The following is a 19,013-nucleotide window of genomic DNA, read 5'->3' as shown; positions in this document are numbered from 1 at the left end:
ATACCGTTGCACTCGGAGTATCCCCACGTCTGATGCATCTTGGTTCCGTTGTTGTTGTGTTAGCGCTGCCTGACAGCACACGACAACGGCGATGACGGCTTTTTATTTTCGAACAAGTCTTGACTCAGCTCATTGAAACCGATCAGAAACAACTCCTGATCCTAATCAGTCACAAAGCACACTGGAAGAACTGTTGATCTACATCGATAACCCGACTGAACCTGTAGATCTAACGAGTAGTGAAAAGTCACCTAATCACGGTCCACAATGTCTGAGAAAGCACAGTTATTGCTGAGAATGTATCTCTATATAGACATATGTACCTTTATTAATTTATATATATAAGTTACTGCTGTACTGTTTCCACTGCTGTTTCTTACTTTACAGACAAACACTATACTGCAAATGCTTAGAAGTACGAAAACAAGGCTTGATCCTTGTTTGTTACGTTCCTTTTTATCTTCTGAGGTAGAATGGATGATACCGTCTGAAAAGGATTCGAAAAAAGCGCATAGCAAGGAATCGAGGCGGAGATCCGAAGTATCCGAGATCCCGATATGAGGAGGTAGTTATGAATTAGAATGCCGGTAGTCTAGTTGCTGTGGACAAGGGCCCCGAAACTATTGTCCCACCATGTAATAGCAGCTCATGCGTGTCTGTATTAGTAGAACGGCTCGATTCTAGTTGTTACTAACCGTTATCGTTGCAGCTTTTAGATACTGGTTTGCTTGTATGGCTACTGTCAGACGCTGTCCTCTTGCCGGCTTAACAGCAAGGCACACAATGAGCAGAACAGCAAGGCGCGCGAACGAGCACACGTCGCGCGAGCTGCTTGAGTTCAATGTCACTCACCAAGGTGGCGTACCAATTGCTGAACGCCTCCCTTCCTCTCTCAGTTCCGTTGTTTTTGTTGGTATTCTATATGCGCCAAACAGACGTGCCTTTTCCTTCCAGAAGAGTCATATGGGTCATGTGCAAGCAGTAACGGTGAGTAAGTGATCTGTCGCTCTTCCAGTTATTTGTTTGCCGTTGGTTCCGAGCAGGCCTGCCTTCTAATTGGTTGCTCTCTTATAATGTTGCTATCTCTGCTTGCGTGTTGTTGTTCAATGCGTATGGCGCGTTAGTATCTGTACGGACATCCAGCGACGGCGGTCAGGTCTTTTGCTTTGGCAGTGAGTATGGCGCTGGCGGTTTTCCCCTCTCAGGCCGCTAGCCGCTGGCGGCGTTAGTATTCGACGGTGGAAATGGTGGCTTCGTTTGCTCTTGCAGCAGAATGCCCTTCTTGCAGTGGCAGTAGCACCGATGAGACCGCCTGACGAGCTCTTGCTTTCCTCGCCAATTCACCACGAGGCTTGTGGTGGCAGTAGTGGCATTTGTGGTGTACCACGGGACGACAACGGCGTTACTGCTGGCCCGTGTCCGCCTCTCTATCATCCAGCCAGCCTGCTAGTCGGTGCCCGACAAGCGGCTTCCCAACGTCGAACCAACGGCACGGGCGGCAGCGACAGAAACAGCGGCCAGTGCAGACATACGAAGCTGCAGCAGCACCACCAGTATCATCATCGCTAACAGCAGCAGTAACGCCAACAGCTGTGGTGGCGGCGCGAGCCCTTGCTCAGCGGCGGTGGCGGTGGCGGCGGCAACGAATCCTTCGAGGCGGAGGAGAGCTTTCCGTTCCTTGGTTTTATTTGCCCTTTCTCTCTACGGAGGATCTCTTTCTCATAGCTCTTCCCTTCATTTTCCTCTTTGTTTTCCTCCTCCTTGTCCTTTTCCTCTACGAAGCGCCTCCCCCACGTCCTTTGTTGTGGCCTAGAACTCTTCTTCTCTTCGTCCTCAGCAATGACCTTTTCTCCGTCCTTGTCGTCGCATGTCGCAGGCCTCTCTGGCCGGAAGGCGTTTTTTGTCCGTCTCTCCGCCTAGTCTAAAAGCTAAGATCTTTTGCGCCACGAACGCAAATCGAACGCCTACGCGAAAGACCTCGCTAAGCTTACAATTATGCTACAAAACAGTCTCCTTACGAAGGCATGGGTTACCTGTGCAAGTGTAGCTGTTAAGCGCAGGTCGCTGCTTGGCCTTGTAGCTAAGATCAAAGTTTGGTCTTGCCAGTAGCAGTAGTACGAGTGAAGGAGTTGTTTCGGGGAAAGGGATAAACCGCGGAGAAGGAAAAGGCGAGGGGTGGCCAATACAAGGGTCTTTCCGCTTTCTGGCTGTTGCTGCCGTCGCCGTTCGCGCACGTTCCAAAACAGTTCCATGCTGCTGTTCAGCACCCGCGATTAGGTGCGCGCGGGTCGACACCATTAGTTACTACCACGCCATTTTGTTCCACGGCAGCGTGACCGGTATAGGAAAACTGAAGCGGTAGCAGAAGTAATAAAACGAATTGAATTGAACACAAATAGTTTTACAGGCTAATTTAGCGTTCTGTGTAGCCAAACTGCGACGGATGCTGCCGCGAAGTGGCTGGGATGTGGCTTCATTCGATATTGATAGGTTCGAATACATAACTAGAAAACAGGTTATGACTACGTTTAGAAACTTTTAGATACTGTATAGTATACAGTCGTACGCTGATTAAAGACAAATGTATATAGAGAAAAAGAGTACAGGAGAGACGAAAGGCTCAAACAGGATACACAGCTCTTTGAACAAATGGATCTACTTCACCTTAGCGAACTAATTTTCAGTGCATTTCGACAGAACAGGTATCTTTTATGGTATCTGTATATCTCCTATTGCATTTCGATGCACTTAGTCTGTGTATAGCCTCAAGAGGACAATTCGATAACTGAGCTTCAGCAGCGAGAAACTTCGATAGCCATGTTTAAGATTTGTTCAAAGATATATCAACATAGGTTGTTCAATGCGAGCAGCTTGTAAGGTCTAAGCGGGCAAAAATATTATCATATTGATGGTCTTTTCATTGCTCAAACTTCCCTCGGTGTTTTTTATGCTTAGAATCGGAACTACGCTTTGTCTGCGTCCGATCAGATAATAAGCAAATGAGTTCTCACTGCGTGTTCGGAAAGCAATTGTTTTTATATGATTCATCTCGTCTATTGTTTCATAAGCAGGTTTATATAGATATAAAAACTGGAATTTTTTATATTACTGCTTTGATTGTTCCGAGAGTTAGGCTTTGCAAATGCTATTAGAATTAGACCCATTTCTACTAGCTGTACATGTTCTGAGACATTTGAGCCATTCGTGGTCATTCCTAGTAACAACAACTTATTTAATGCAAATTGGGTTTCACGAACGTCGCTCGAAGTACTGTATGCTGTTTATTTTTTAGATGTGAACAGTGCTTCTCAGGCAACAGGCTCCATGCCCAGCGGGTATGGCCATCTTTCACGAAATAGGTATTGTTTCATAGCATAATCCATGTCCTGAACATCCCAAGACGTTCCCGAAATTTCCTCATACTCAATTCAGCACGACTTTGCTCGTAGATAAGCATAGCTTACTTATCTTTCACAGAATAGAAGTGTTATTATCAGCGTGTTTATCTCAGTTGTATAATAGAAAATCTGTTAATTGCTATCGTAACAGAGTAAATAGGGCGTCGGATAGACAGTAATATTATCGTCTAGGAATCGCAAACGATTACAATCAAGGTGGGGTTTCTGTTACATCTTATCATGAGGCGAAAGGATTGGTAAAAAATATAGGAAACAAAATAACAAATTACGCAAAGAGACCTAAAATATTATGATGTTGTTTTGTATCAGTAGCATTGAGGTATATGATGTCTTCACAAGGGTTATTTTAGCTTTGATTGTGACCTCAAGTAGTTCGTTTTCTTAACTACTAGTGTCATGACAATCCGAGCCAGACAGAAAATCATTCGAACGAACATAAGAAATGCATCATTAAATAAGCCCGCTGTTTTCCATCATCGAATAGAAATGTCAATGTTCTTGCTGCGAGAACCCTTCTCGATTATTCGAGCTTCGTTAAAGACTATTATTGTATTCTAATTGGGAACTTTATTTCGATAATGGACTATGGTGCTAACAGTGGAGGAACCGAAGTCCGTGAAGCTGCACAACGAAAAAAATTATGATTGGTAGGGATGAACACATTAAAGATACTTTATATACAACCTTTCGTTAGAAATAGTGCCATATTATAAGTAGGATCTCTCAAAAACAATGTACTCATCAGGAAAAAATATCTAAGGATCAAATAGATAATAACAGTAACAATATGCAAGATTACAAACATTGATGGCCTGATTAAACTTAGTCCAGCTTGGTCTTTAGTGAGTTTATTGAAAAATTAGAGTCATAAAATTAAATTGGTATGAGCTTATTATGGAGAAGCCTTTTATTCGATCTTGGTGGGAGAAGTATAAGATAATAGAAATATAAGACGAATCAAGACCCGTAACGGGTTGCTCCATAAGCATAACAAGAACCAAAATGGTGGACGTATCAATCGAAAGAGACTTTCCGAAGCAGCGTTTGCTTTAATGAGTGGACACCAGCTCAGTGCCGATCGCAGTTTACGTTTTCAAACTGTCTGTGTTATAAAAAAATTGCACCAACGCCTTTTTTAGTTTGAGTTTTATTATCGTTCTCGGGTAGTTTTTAACAGGAAAAAGATACCTTCGAATCAAAACTGAGGAAGCAAACTTGAATTCAATTTTATCTAGTGACAAGCGATTGAATCACTGTTATTTTTAGAGTAGACTTATGCTGCTTGTGTTTCTAAACTTTTGAAAAGGTTAGAATTTGTGAAAAAAGGAGCTTTTGAAATATGTTCGACGCAGTTCCCGTTCCGTACAGCGGCCCAAGCTAAACATGCCCCAAATATTTGGCTTAATATCTGTGATTGGTAACCTCGCCGGAAAATTCGTTATCTATTGACTCAGCTGTAGCACTCAAGGAATCACCCCTAACGGCATCAGCACTCTACATGTGGTTTTCGTTCAAACGAGTTTTATGGATCTAGCTCTTTTCGAAGTTCGGCAATCATTTGTAGCAGATGTTAAGAGGTTCAACAACTTCGAATCAAGTGTTAAACTAACTGCGATATGAGTGTCACAATCTAGTGTCAGGTAGTGAAGAACATATTTATTCACCTTCCACTTTGACCGTTATTCGGTCTTCACGGCCATTATTACCCGAGCTTTGAAGCCCGAAAGTTATGTAATCTTCATAATAATGTAGCTGCCGCCCTTGAGTCCCTTGCAGAATCATTTCAATTTAAGTATAACTCACATAAGGTACATTTGGCGACCCTGTAGACTTTCCAGTTAGGTAGGTGCATAGGGAGATGTGTGATCTCTTATGTCCATTTCTATTGCCAAGTCAAATTGAGGATAAAATAGCCTTCGTTACGTTAAAAGCTGTGAATGAAAATTCATAGAGAGTGCGACAAAAGTCACTTGATAGTTATGAATGTAGATGTCAGTTTTAGATGCTCATTTCATAAACATTGTTAATCAATGTTTATGAAATGAGCATCTAAATAATAATGTTTAATGCAAAGCTTCAAATTTTTTGTGATAAAACAACACAATAGGGTGTTATGTTGAAGTCTTGTGAGATTCGAAGTTTGTTCAAAGCTACTAGAACGCCTTTGCTGACGTAACTAGAGGAATAACTTGTGCACCTAGGTCATACATTGCTATGCTCTGTCTGTAGCAACTCATATCGCCCAGTATCTTTAAATCATTCACATGTAGTATGAATGATTCGCCGTCAGGACTATTGCGTTTAGTGCCAAATTCGTTAAAAATTATGATTTTCTTTCGAGTGGTATGCTAAGAAATGAGTGCAATGGCACCGCGCAACGTGTACATCTGATCTCGTCTGATCCATACATCTAAACCGACCAGGAAACTAAAAGAAAGGCCCAGCAAAAAGGTTTACCGAGGTAGAAAGAGTGATCCGTTAGCCTCCCAGACGTCCAATGACGACCATAGCTAGCCGTAAGCATACGCCTACGCGCATCATTATCCTTACGCTGAAGTGGCTTCGGTAATAAGCGCTGTTCTAAGGCGAGGATGTATTGGATTAACCGTTTGAAATAATGGCAAAGAAGTTGTCTGTATGCGTTATGTTTAACTCTACATTACCTAATGGAGAAAAACTTGTATATAGATCTTATCGTGTAAACATGAGAGGTAATTGGTAAATTTTAACGTAGGTCCCAGACAACGCATGAACGTCTTTACACAGACATAATATAGAATGAAACGTGTGATCAAGAGAAATACCGACAATGAAAGAAAATGGTAACATTATCATTAAGATACCTAACGTACCAATTGAGTACCAATAACTACTTGGTGACTGAGCTCGAAATGCTACCTATTCTATCTACCTCCATATTCAGTTGGTATTAATTGGTATCAATCGAAGCAAGTGGGACAGATAATTAACAAAATCATCATTTTGGAACATTATCGAACCTCTGTTGTAACCCAGGGCTTCTTCGACCGGTGGTCAAGTGCGGAGACGGGACCGCCAGTGGACACAATAATGACGGTAACTCAACGTAGTCGTTAAGGCGCCTTTAATCTGCATTTCCTATTACATTCGGCTTACAAGTAGGTCTGCTTCTACATCCTTATTGAGACCTGGGCAACGAAGCTGCGCGTGAATTCACTTTGTGGATCGCATCTCAAACGACCAAGTCTTAACCTGCTTGTTTTTTTATAATCGACATTTTAATCAAGTTAATGTGATAGAGTCTGAAGACAACGCTGTTGTACTCAGCAGTACTTGCCTCAATTTAATCGCTTGCTATGCATGTAATTCCCCAACAGGAGAACGCACCTGTTCTTGTTGAAAAAATAGCCCAATATTTCTATCCTATAAATAGAACAACTCCTTCTTTTTTAACTAACAGGAGATCTCAGCCGGACAGTATAAAATCTCTTAAGAAAATGCTTAGCAATTACGGATACTTAGCAGCACATGACCTATTGGTGCAGGTGTAGAGTAGCGATTTCATTCGTCCGTAGATCCCCAAAAATTCTGCATATAAATACCAATCATTGCCGTACGGCATGACCTATTGTAATTCGCAGAGAGGGAAGCAGGTCTGGAGAATCTATAAGCTGCTATGGTGAATCATAAAATATTACGAGCTCTCGGCCTTCTTTTTTTTTTCGACTATCTTCTTGGATTTTTAGAGAGTGGAAAAGTTATTTTGGATGGACAGCATGGTCTTCGTACCGTCCGATGTTCTCCGCTTGTTCTATACTTCTGAAACAAATGCGACCTTGCCTTAACCGAGGAGGATAGTTTATCTATGCTTGGTTTCACAGCGATATTTAATACAGCACCAAAGGCTAACTCGGTGTCTTTGGCTCACTGGAAGTACCGAGAAATACGCTCTAAATGAGCCACATTTCAGTAACTGGCCCTACTCGAGCTATGCGATTGAGCTACAGAAGTGGTTCCGGGTTATACTGTGCTCTCCTCTGTATCGATTAGTGGCTTGCCCATATTCGGCAAACCCAAAATGACCTACAGACAACCTAGTTTTCACCTAGCTTCAGCAAAAGCCGTTTTCACTCTCAGTAAGTCCTGACTATTCTTCTATATGTCTGAGGATTGGAGGCGGACGTTCGAGAAGCGTGAAAAATAATATTCTGACGTCAGATTCTACTCACGGCATCGGACGTGTTGCTATTTGATGCCAGAGCCTATGTACTTGGATGTAATCTTGGACTGTCGTTTAGCGAGCACAGTTCAAAAAGGAGGACGAAGATATTAGTGATAGCCACAACTATTGACAAATCATCGAAGTTCTTACTAAAAACGGCATTGACTCGTTTCAATCTCACGATAACTTTTATAGCTTCGTTTGATAACAGTTTCCGACAATTAACAACTATAGTCGTAACAACGAGACTGCCACTTCCAAACTAAGCCACAGAACGGAATGGCATAAGCATGAGATTTGTATGCTTACCGTGCTTTAAAAAAATACTTGCCATATTTGAGCGAAGGCCGAAATAGTTACCGTAAGCCAGAGTCTGTTGTTCATAACAGAAATTACGTCTGTTGTAACGGAATGTATAAATTTAACAGCGTTGCAATTGTATTTCACCGAAACGAAATCGTTTGATATGCTCAATAGATATCAGTTCATATAATTCGAAAACCTTTGATTTGCAGGTTCTTAGAGAGGCGGGTCGGTGAGTCAGAGCTTGCCACAAGGGATCTAGTTAAGTTCAGAAAATTACAATAGCACCCAATACGGAATTTGGCATGACATAATTGCAGAAATGGACGGTCATGTTAAATACATCTGGTGTAGATGTTTCTTGCAACAAGTATATAAGCATTATTTGAGCGAATTTCAGAGGGTCAAGTATAACTAAAATTGTCAAAATATTCGGAAATGTTTATTTAAAAATATAGCGTATGTTGAGCAAAATTCTTAAGCCTGCGTGTCCTATGACAAGTTGAGTATCATCATTTGTTGATCGCGCGTCATCCACTGCTATCGATTGCGTTACAGCAGAAGGATGTTGCTTCACCGCCAGGTACCCATGGAGGGTTTCAGTGCAAAATAATTCAGTTTTTTTTTTCATTTAGAATTTTATATCTTTACACTCTTCAGTCTCACACAGTATTGTCGAGGAATCTATAGCAAAACTACTCTAGACGAAAGCTGTCTTCAGATTATTGTACTAAAAGCAGGTTTTTATAAATAAACCTCGTATAGCCGTTAGTAGACAAACTTCGATGCAAGTGAAACTACTACGCCACAGGTATTTCAGGTACACGTCATATATCATAGAAATCATATAGATACCGTCGAAAAACGCTAAAGCAAGAGATCTAGTTGATGTAGTTTATTCCCTAGTTTTCTTAGAAATTAAGGAATACGTTGTATTTTTGCCTAATAAGAAAATTGCAGTTATCGATATGGAAGTCAACCGCACGAATAGATGCGGCTCATTGGTGGGTAAAAGCAATTTCCCAGCCGATGTACACATTATGAATATTCGATATATGTCGTAAGTATCTTCTGAATCCCCTGCGCTCTATAATCTTACGCCTCACACGTGACATGTTATGTCCCTCACTGTAGTTTGCTACACAGTATATTTTCTGCGTGCTAACGACTCGTACCACGAGTAAACGAAAACGTCACTCGTGCCCGCTTTGAAAACTCCTGCAAGCAATAGCGCGCAGGCGCATACTCAAGGATCCCCTTATAGAATAGCGTCATGCAGAAGCGAATAGCAAAGTTGTGTTATAAATGGCCAATTTTAAGTTCTATAAAATCTTATATTGCTCATGCATAAAGGGTCTGTATATCTGCTTGTTGGAGATTCGAAGTCTCGTTATAGTCGCTGAAAGGCGACAGGAAGGAAGATAGTGTTATCTCACGCCGATTCATCTATGTAGCACATTTTCCTAAACGTTTGCTTACTAGATTCGTTTGACGATGATTCTTTTCGAAGTTTTTTACCGAAGGCGAACATTTCAAGGTGTGCGTACCTTTTGTCCCCAGACAGTAAGTGTGTCGTCGCCATTGTCTTAACAACACAGTGTAAAACATTTGTACGTTTAGCAACGTGAATACCATTATATTTCACGCTCGTAATGTTTACACCATTACTTCTACAAAGGTTATGCATAATATCTATATTATACCACTACATTATAATCACAAAAATAATTACTCACGTTAGACAACAAATAACGGCATTGACTTGCAACTTCAAGTGGTTTCAATAGTTTCATAATCGGATGCTTACCGATTAGTTTCATCGCTGCGAAAACATAACAGTAATGAACTTAAAAAATATATTCCTTCGTTAAGAAGCAGGCCCAGCATCTTTGGGCCATCGAGTGGAGCTGTTTGGCAGAATCCTCTTTTGATAATCCGACCCTCATTAAAAAACACTATTACGTCATAGCTAGATTTACACAGCCGCCAAAGGGCCGTCAGTTTAGGCAATGAGCACGTTAACTTACTATCCAAAGCTCAGACGGTCGAAATCACAGCGAACGAAAATGTCAAAAGGTTAAGTTGACTAAAGTTTTTCAAACTAAGCGTTTCAGCTGAGCTAAATATTACGCAGGCACTAGTTTTTTTTTGCTTAACTTTATTGTTAACTGTCTGGCTGTTAAATGCTTTGTGAAGATGTGTCATAGACTGGTCTCGCTCGCTTTTAATGAAGTATCCAATTTAATTTCTATATGGCGCATACGCTGAGACGAAGTGCTCGTGTACCAACAGCCCTACCCCCCAAATATATTCAATTTTTCTTAAAGCCTCTATTTGATGCGGTTCGCCTTATGAAGCAGTGACCGGCTTATCAATGCACTATCTCCGGGAGTAAAATCTATTTACTCATATGTTGTTTCACACAAATTTTCTGATGTCGGACCATAATCTAGAAAAGTAAAATCAGATGTGACTTGACGTAGGAGATTAATATTTTTTAGAGGTAACTTACCTTGTGCAGTGACAAATTGTAACATTGACTCACAGGCTTAGCCTAGCTTCCGTTATCGATGTTTTAACGTCGTTCAAAAACTGCTTTACCGCTGTTTTTCCGCTTTTTGACAGACATTGCTTGCAGCCTACTCCCAAAGGAATTTCATATCGTTCAAGCTAGAAAATCATCTGCAATCAATATAATATTATAGATGAAAACTATGAAATTATAACCGACTGCTACTTGTGTAAGCTGTGTTGTTATTACGACTTTCGGCGCCATATTGACGATGAATAAGTAAATGCATACATCATAGCCACGGTATTATCTCCGAGGGCTTCATTAATTGGCAATGTTTATCCCTCGGTCGCAGTTAACTTACTAACTTAAATTAGAACACTAACCAGCTTTAAGGCACAATAAAGATTAGACTTTTTAATTGGTCTAAAACATATCTTCTAAGAACTGTTTCAATGCAACAGCCTGAAAATTATAGACGGACAAACTTGTCGACCCCGCCATTGCCCTAACTACCTAGATGTTTGGAACTTTATACAAGCCTTGATTCAAGCATATTCTTCAGTAGGACTGGTAAATCGTAATGTTTAAAAACTGATTATGAAATCAATTTTTGATTGCCGGATTTTAGCGTTAAACACTAAGAAGCACCCTTTACAGCGAGAACTTTCATTAGCTGCTACTTCTTGCCATATAGCTTCGTTTATACTGTACTTTGGTTGGGTAATTAAAACGTTGACTAGGCTATACTCGCTGCCCCCGCGATAGCTAACCTTAGAAACACGTTGTGGTCTAGGTTCGCACCCGAGCATAGACTTCATTTCGTGCTGGGGGCTACTCGTCCAGTGGAATGCCTAACAGCGATACCGGATGTAAAAAATCGAAACATGGAGATTGTATAGGTCGTAGGATTCACGGTGGTAAATACACAAGTGGGACAAGTGCAGATGATGTTTGGAATAAGAAGTTAGCCAATTTTTTTTTCAAATATGGCCTTCTTAGTTTATATCTCTATGTGAATAAGCCCTCTAAGTCGCCTCTTTTTGGGTATAACATTAAGGACCTGCCTTCGTTGGGAGTTTCTTTTGTGACTGTGAAAGTGAATCTTCCTTGACTCATCTGTGATTTCTCCAACAAATCTATAAAACGACACGGCAACGGTATAAACAGTTATTTACATTATAATAATTTATTTTGTATTTTCTTATTTTTCTGGTTATTAATTTCTAGTAACTATTTTTGGCAACACTGGGCTGTTGTTTTTAGTTGAGAGTTAATTATTACCATAGCAACGCACAAAGAGATATGCATCGGCCACCCTTTAGCTCTCTTAGACCAGAAGAAACTATGTTAACTCCCTTACGCTAAGTAGTGTGCTTACACAAAAATGGTTTAGAAATACTTCAGCGTTAGGAAACACAAGTTATGTTGGTTTTAGGCCAAGCATCCTTGCTGACTTGCGTTCGATATTATTATTCATGAACAAATTGGCGGAACCTGATAACGATTATTAATGTTTCAGGGGTCTATTATGTACAAATTGGTTTTCGCAACACAAAAGAGGAAAACTGATCCTGCTTTGCTTCGTGTTGAGTTGCGTGATCGGGCACAATAGATGCAAAACGCTGTCCCACGTAGGCCATCCTTAGGTTAAACCTGCAGACATGACAACCACCTATCCTCAAACGATATTGCGAGCAATACTAAAATTTGCGTACCATTCTAGATCTCCTAGTGCTGGCTGGATTGGAGCTGCCGCTTCTGAGCTATTTACAGAATCATTTCAAATATAGTGCAGCCGATACAGGCCATATGGCAATTTTATCGGCTTTCCAATTGAGAAAAGTTCCTAGAATAGCACGTGAAATCAAAGTCAAAATCGCCTTTATAATGGGTAGGTAATAAGATGGGTCAACGAATCAATGGGCACAATAATCTGATCACCCGCTGTCGGTACTTCACATATCCCTACCAATCTCAATTGTTTTTAAATATTATATATTTTAGAATACTCTATTAACAAATCTTCCTCCAACGCGCTTAGTTTCTTGTTTGTACTTTTTTGGGTAACGATGTCACACTCCGCAGCGGTATCGGCATTTTAGAGCAACTAAATTGTTGTAAGGTTTAACACAATATTTCGATTTCTACTAATAATTTTCAGTAAACATAAAAATAACTCAGTAATATGTTACACTTTATAAATGTCGAGTGATACATAATAAAATTATTACAATGTTAGCTACACTTATATAATATTATGCAGCACTTCTGTTTACAGAAAAAGATCAACTCCCAGGTTTGCCCGTTTCTGTGATCCGAATGCAAAAAAAAATCTAACATTGATGTCACTATAAAACCGAAATTTCATGAATAATATTTGTTGACTATAATAACTGCCTCAGTTAACGTATATTCATGCTTTCATTGGAGAATGCATCTTAGGCTAGAGGTAAACGTGCGATATTCTGTCTACGACAAGCCGAATCTCGCTGAAATCTACTCTTCGTCTCACCGTATATCTTTGGACGTTTTTTTCGATCAACTGGTGTCAAATGTTGACCTGGCGGAAAAGATACTTCGCCGAAAACCTAGCATCTATTAACGAGAAAGCTGGTCGAATTTTTAGGTCGCTGCGAATCTCTAGCGCTGGACCAAGCAGAGATCTAAGCTATAGCACTTAAAAACAGACATGGTCTTTTAGGTGCTAAATTATTATAATCATAATATTGACCGGACCAACAACATGGCTAACATATTTGGATAATATCATATAAAGAAAAGAAAAGCGTATTTTCATTTCATTTGTATAAAGCTTTATTGGATAGATGCTATTTTATTGACTGACTACTCATAGGTATTCGGGCCAACTCCAAGTAATTTTTATTCCCTCAAAAAAGCCATAATATGTTCACAGTATTTCAGCACTTTTAACAATAGTAACATTAACATACGGTTTCATGTTTTAATTGTGTGTATTAATCCAGTTAACCGTTATGTGATTCAATGTTATATTTTAATCTGTGATTAGTCGTACACAATATGTGCACCGTGCACTTCGTAGCGCTCGCACTGTTCTCCGATATGGCGCAAATATTTTTAATTCAAATGAACATTTATAATTGTTCATGGGCGAGCTTGATTCACGCATGAATGGGACTTGTTTCCGTAAACACTCTGAACAACTACAAAATGAAATAAGCGAAACCCTGTAAGCGACTCACATTCTGCTCTGAACGACTTTCTCTAAGCACAGAGGCTTATTTGCAGACGCCTGCGCTTAAAAACGGTTAGTAGTTGTCTATTAAATATTAAAACGGCTGAAATCCCAGTTTTAAGATGGGTTTGGTTTATTAGAAAAAGCAAAACGTAAATTAGAATAATTTTTGCCATATCGACTTGGTTTTCGCGACATCAGACGTAGTAGAGTTAACTTCTTGCTAAATAAAGGTATAAGCAACGCTGGACTCTATAGTTAATAGTAATTGTTTTCCAACTAGTTCACAGTTGACTTCGTAAAATTTGCAGCTATCAAGAGCAGGGTTTTTTGATTTATTGTTTAAGCGAATATCGATTTATTTGGTGAAATCAATTTAGAAGGTAGTTACTTTAGGCCAGGCTGAATACAATGAACAAGCGCCATATTTATTTTGTGTGCAAAAGTATGTTTAAATGTTACTAACTAAACTTTTCTAGATTGATACACTTTACTAGAGAGACTGCTTAGCGAAAGTACTGCAGCACATCATGCCGCGTAATGCCTGAGGCATGTTCCACCACATTTTGTGCGGACGCACATAGCGTCTGGCAGATAAAAATCCGGTCCTACCACTATTGTAGTGGAGATGATTAAGCCCATGTACTGCAAAACGTGTAATTACTATAAGCGATGCAGTCTTATAGAGTGTTTTAGGAATCCATGATTGATTCAGCCGAGTTTTTCGAGTGATGCCGATGAGAGGTGTTGCTACACTACCTGGATTCTATGAGAAACTACCGAAGTCACCATAATTTAAAACAGAGCCAGTGGCATCTGTAGAGACAATGCGGAGGGTATCGTACACCCTATTCGCTCATTGTACTTTGTCCTTGATGTGCTCTCTAAAGGCTGGGTCGTTCATAGGCACTTAAACGTACATCAAGCACTTGAGGCTAGTCACGTACTTAAAGGTCGCTTTGCCTCTATGCTCGCAGCAGCAAGAGCAACCTCACGGCCTTTGTCTGTTTCATATTGATGACCAGTTACACCTCACCCAATTATAAAGAAAGCCTTGCTAGAGCTTGCTGCAAGAAGACAAGATCGTTAATAAAGCAGCGTCTTCACGTGTCCCGCTGGATCCTGAAGACGGAGGAGTCGGTCACTCCGCAGCAGAAAATGCTGTTGAATGGCGCACCGTCGGCTTAACCAAAATCCTCCGGTTGAGATTAATTACAATCACCCAGTAAGTACAATTATATCGATTAGTTCTGTTATTTTATTTGAATATAGTTTTATCACTCTAAACAATTTGCTACAAAAACTGTGCACCCTGTTCACATTTTTCCAAGCATCATTTTCAAGACTGTCTGACAGATTTCCAGAAGGTTTCGCTGTAAGTTTTTAATTTCCTTTTTTGGTTGATGAAGCTCGCTAATATTTTTTATTTTTCGAAACGTCATCCATAAAACTTCCGAATAATTTCATCAATTTCAAACTTATCTCTTATCGGATACACCTGAAACCCTATCTTTTATATCGTCTTTGCACTTCTGGTACATTTTCATATTTCTATACTTCTAAATACATTTACTTTCTTCAAAAGATGATCTGGGTTCACTTAATATTTCCCATTAATTACATTCTAAAAAGAAAGAATGAGAAGGTCATGACTCCTTAAACTATATATATATGTTTAAAGGTACCTTGTATACATAAATGCACAAGCGGCACGACTAAATCGAGAATTTTTTGTTTTGTTTTTACAACTGTACATAGTAACAAATATTTCAACGAAATTGTTTGGATACGCCAGAATAATGTAGCACATTATTACCACAAGAACTGTGATCATTTCTGACAAATATATTTATTCAACATAAACCGTTTATCCATTTACACGCTGCTTTAATTCAGGACCTACACCACTCATGAGTCATAATATATTTTAATAACGACCCTGTGTCAAGCGATAGTGGTAAGTGTAAACCCGTTAAATACGCTACATACAAAAAATTCCAGCGGAGTTAAATTTTGGGTTGATAACAGATCAGAAGTCTCAAAATGCGAAGGCTTAAATCGGTCAGGAGGTTTCAAAGGTGCAAAAAGGCAAAAAAAATCTCAAGGATCATAATTATTACAGTTTATTTGGATAACGGAACTAGTTCATATTTTCCCTTCTAAAACTGCTGCAAATTTCTGTGTCAAAAATCTAGGTTGATCAAGAATAGCTTTTTGAGCCTTTTAAATTTAAATCCAATGGAAGATCTTCCCTTCGTAAAAGTCCCCTCGAATTTTCTAGAAGCTACATGAAAGCTAGTAGTAGTGTAAGCTATTAAGTGATGGGCAAAAAGGAAGTCGTTAATCTTAATTGGGATCCATTTTACCTGAAAAAATTGGATAATGGCTAAAATTTTTGTTTTGCCCATCTTGTATGGCATTTTAGTGTTTTAATTTTTACATTACGCTGACTTTTCCATGCATCTGCACTGCTGTAATAATGCTTCTCGACAATACCTGCTCTGAGACAAATATTTTTGTGTTCTGACAATCTTGAGGAAATCACCGAAAAATATGGGCATATACAGGCTAATGGTATCAAACATTCTCTAAGTCAGAAGCTTCTAAATTAACTTTTAACGTAAAAATTCTCAAAATGTAATTGGCTAACGTTATGTTTATCCTAGCTCAGCCAAAATATATCCACTTAACAAATAATGGGTTTAACTAGCAGACATCCTACAACCGTCCAAAGTTGCAATTTTCAGGGCTATTTTCTCAGATCTGAATGTACCTCTTTCCGACAATATAGCACCTAGCATTGATTGTTCATATTGCTTTAATTTCCTGATTTCAAGGCGATCATCAGCAGGCCATGTGCATATTGCAAGTAAAGCTAAGTCTATCAGACCAATTTTTCTGTGGCTTAAACAGTTCCTTCTTGTTCTCAAAAAAAAATATAAATTTATTGTTTAGAGTCTATTTCGAGATTTTAGTTGAAAGTATGCGACATTTTCCTAACATTTGCCTTCGCATTTTTGCAATGCTTTCTGGTCGTCAAACAGTTTACAAGCGCTTGCTCGCCAGTGTCAATGAATAGGCTTTTAATGATTGGGTTAATTTCAGATAATATCAATCAATAACAAATCCAGAGTTTACCCAACGATGTATCAAGATGATATACATGCAATTTAATATGGTTTCTCATGTATGTTCTGTAATAAGGCATGGATGCGGACTCGGTAAAGATGGATTGTTACTTGTGTTACATTTGTCTGAAACGTACTGGTATCGTTAGTAAATCGTTAAAACTGGAACGAACTTTTAATTAGTAATACGGAGCTGTACCCCCTTCGTATAGTTTCGTAGAAAAAAGTTGCTAGCTGAGCCATAGAACTAATTCGAATTTTTGACGGCTTTTTCAGTTCCGTAAAAAAAAAAGGCTATTTTTTTTGTTTCGATTGCGTCAAGTATTTAGTTGTACGGGTTTGCTATTTGACTAGGGTGACAAATCTTCCGGAGACATAACAGAAATGCATTTCGAACGAGTGCACATCAAAACCTAACAGTGCGGTGCTCGTACTCAGCAAAAGCAAGTACAACAACAACAATAAGAAATCGGAACCCTGCAGTCGGATTAAAATCCGATGAGATACAGAAAAACGGTGATTGGCAACTGTATCAGATACTGCTTAGCATATTTTACAACAGGTATCTATAGTAATATGTACCGTCCCTTTGATATTTAACACTATGAATTGCGATAAAGTTATTTTTATCTATGGAAAACTAATGTAGAATAAAATGCAATGGTAATGTATCATATGTAAACATGAAATGGATCGTTACGCAAATATCTTTGTGTAGAAGCTAACCGTATTAAATATATCATCCAAACAAATGTGAGGCAGATTGTTTAGTATTTGTTTTCTCGATTGCCCTAAATAACTGGTTTTCACGACTTTACGGTGATGTAACCAATTTTTGTTTAATGGCATACGTCTGTGAAGTTCAAATCATACTATTACAGTGCGCCGGCCCCATCAATGAGATAAGATTGACCGATACACCTTTTGTTAAAAAAAAAAAATAAATCAGTGACTGAAGTTTAAAGCCCCGGTGTTTCACGTATGTATAGGTCATTCGTATAAAATGAATACAATCAATTCGTGGTTAACTTGTATTATCGATATCGTGGGTAACTTGTAGTAATCGATAGTGCCATTACCTTTTCGTGGGATGTGCTGCTTTCGCGAAAACTATTTTAGTAATACTTGCTGACGTGCGGAAAAGGATGTCATTTTGCGGGGTAACCTGTACTAGCACGAACGAACGTCTGCCAACCTATAATGCTAGCCTGGCATACGACAGCCTTTGCCATGTGTGGCCTAGTCAGACAACATCTGTCAAAACTCTGCAAAAGGTAGAGCGGAAGGATATTATGCGCTTACCGTGATCTTCATAGTTTGCATCGAAAACTGACCACGTTTCCCGATCATCGAAAAATTAAACGCGTAACGTTACATTAAGATTTCCATAAACTAGCAGGACGAATTCTTTTAACAAAATAAAATTAATGATTTGAGATGGTCATGAAGAATAATGGCGAATATATAGTAAACAAATTAACCGTTAAAATGAGAGTATTACGTTACGTTTCCCCTAACAAATAAAAAACTGATATTTTTTCCTAAATAACCTGTTAAATTGGTAAAGAGTGCCTATGCTAGGATGGCTTGCGCCTTGGAAGCTCCAAACTGGGAGCGCGCCGATATCCATTTGCCTGCTAGTAATAGCTACGTTGATTGCTATAATTTCGTGGCAGTGTGTCTTGCTCACTTGGACATTTTGTGCATGTCCGATGACGTTCTTTTTGCCTCTGTAGCAGTGTACTCTTTTTCTTCTGTCACCCGAAAAGATGAACATTTACCTAGATGTCTTTCTGCGGGAAAATTTTAAGAATTAAGCCTTAAATACCCCGCGTCGTTGCTGCTAAACAATTTTCTACAGAGACAACGTCAGCAGAAAAACGATGCTAAGATGTTCTACAAAATCAGAGTTCGAATTACCTACAAGGGTGAGGCGTTATGGAAGCGATCCTGCTCTTCAGACATTATTTTGGTATATTCCCATCAAAGAAGCTTACTCCTAGGATGTGGCGCAAGCCATTTCATGTTCGCCACTTTTTTGCTAATTCGCACACATGTAAATACTTTTGTCAATTTTCGTCGAATTTCGTCAGCGTCGTTTTCCGCTTGCACCTTTTTCATTTTGGCATAAGCGGATGTCACGGGCAAGTAGAACCGAATGAATACGGGCATTAAGAAAAAAACGGATCTAATTTTTAGCAATGATTGCCCATAATTTTCGTCTCTAGGAATA

At 39.3% G+C, this 19,013-nt stretch overlaps 1 protein-coding gene across 6 annotated transcripts in view; it reads right to left on the bottom strand.

Annotated features, from left to right (window-relative positions):
- The window catches only part of LOC111264780 (carbonic anhydrase 1), a 63,691-nt gene extending 62,028 nt beyond the window's left edge, over positions 1-1,663 (bottom strand). The window contains exons 1-2 of one of the 6 annotated variants that reach the window (XM_022840921.2): positions 696-1,663; positions 5-487 (exon numbers count right to left, since the gene is read on the bottom strand). In XM_022840921.2, the coding sequence (XP_022696656.1) occupies positions 5-38 (34 nt within the window). In that variant the 5' untranslated portion in view covers positions 39-487; positions 696-1,663. Of the gene's footprint in view, positions 1-4 lie in introns of all 6 variants that reach the window. The other 5 variants (XM_022840923.2, XM_022840924.2, XM_022840925.2 and 2 more) reach the window with 5 other exon arrangements.
- Positions 1,664-19,013: the final 17,350 nt, after the last annotated feature.

The sequence above is a fragment of the Varroa jacobsoni genome, unplaced genomic scaffold, assembly GCF_002532875.2.
Source record: "Varroa jacobsoni isolate VJ856 unplaced genomic scaffold, vjacob_1.0 scaffold_898, whole genome shotgun sequence".
NCBI lineage: Eukaryota > Metazoa > Arthropoda > Arachnida > Mesostigmata > Varroidae > Varroa > Varroa jacobsoni.
This window is presented reverse-complemented; position numbering and strand designations above follow the sequence as displayed.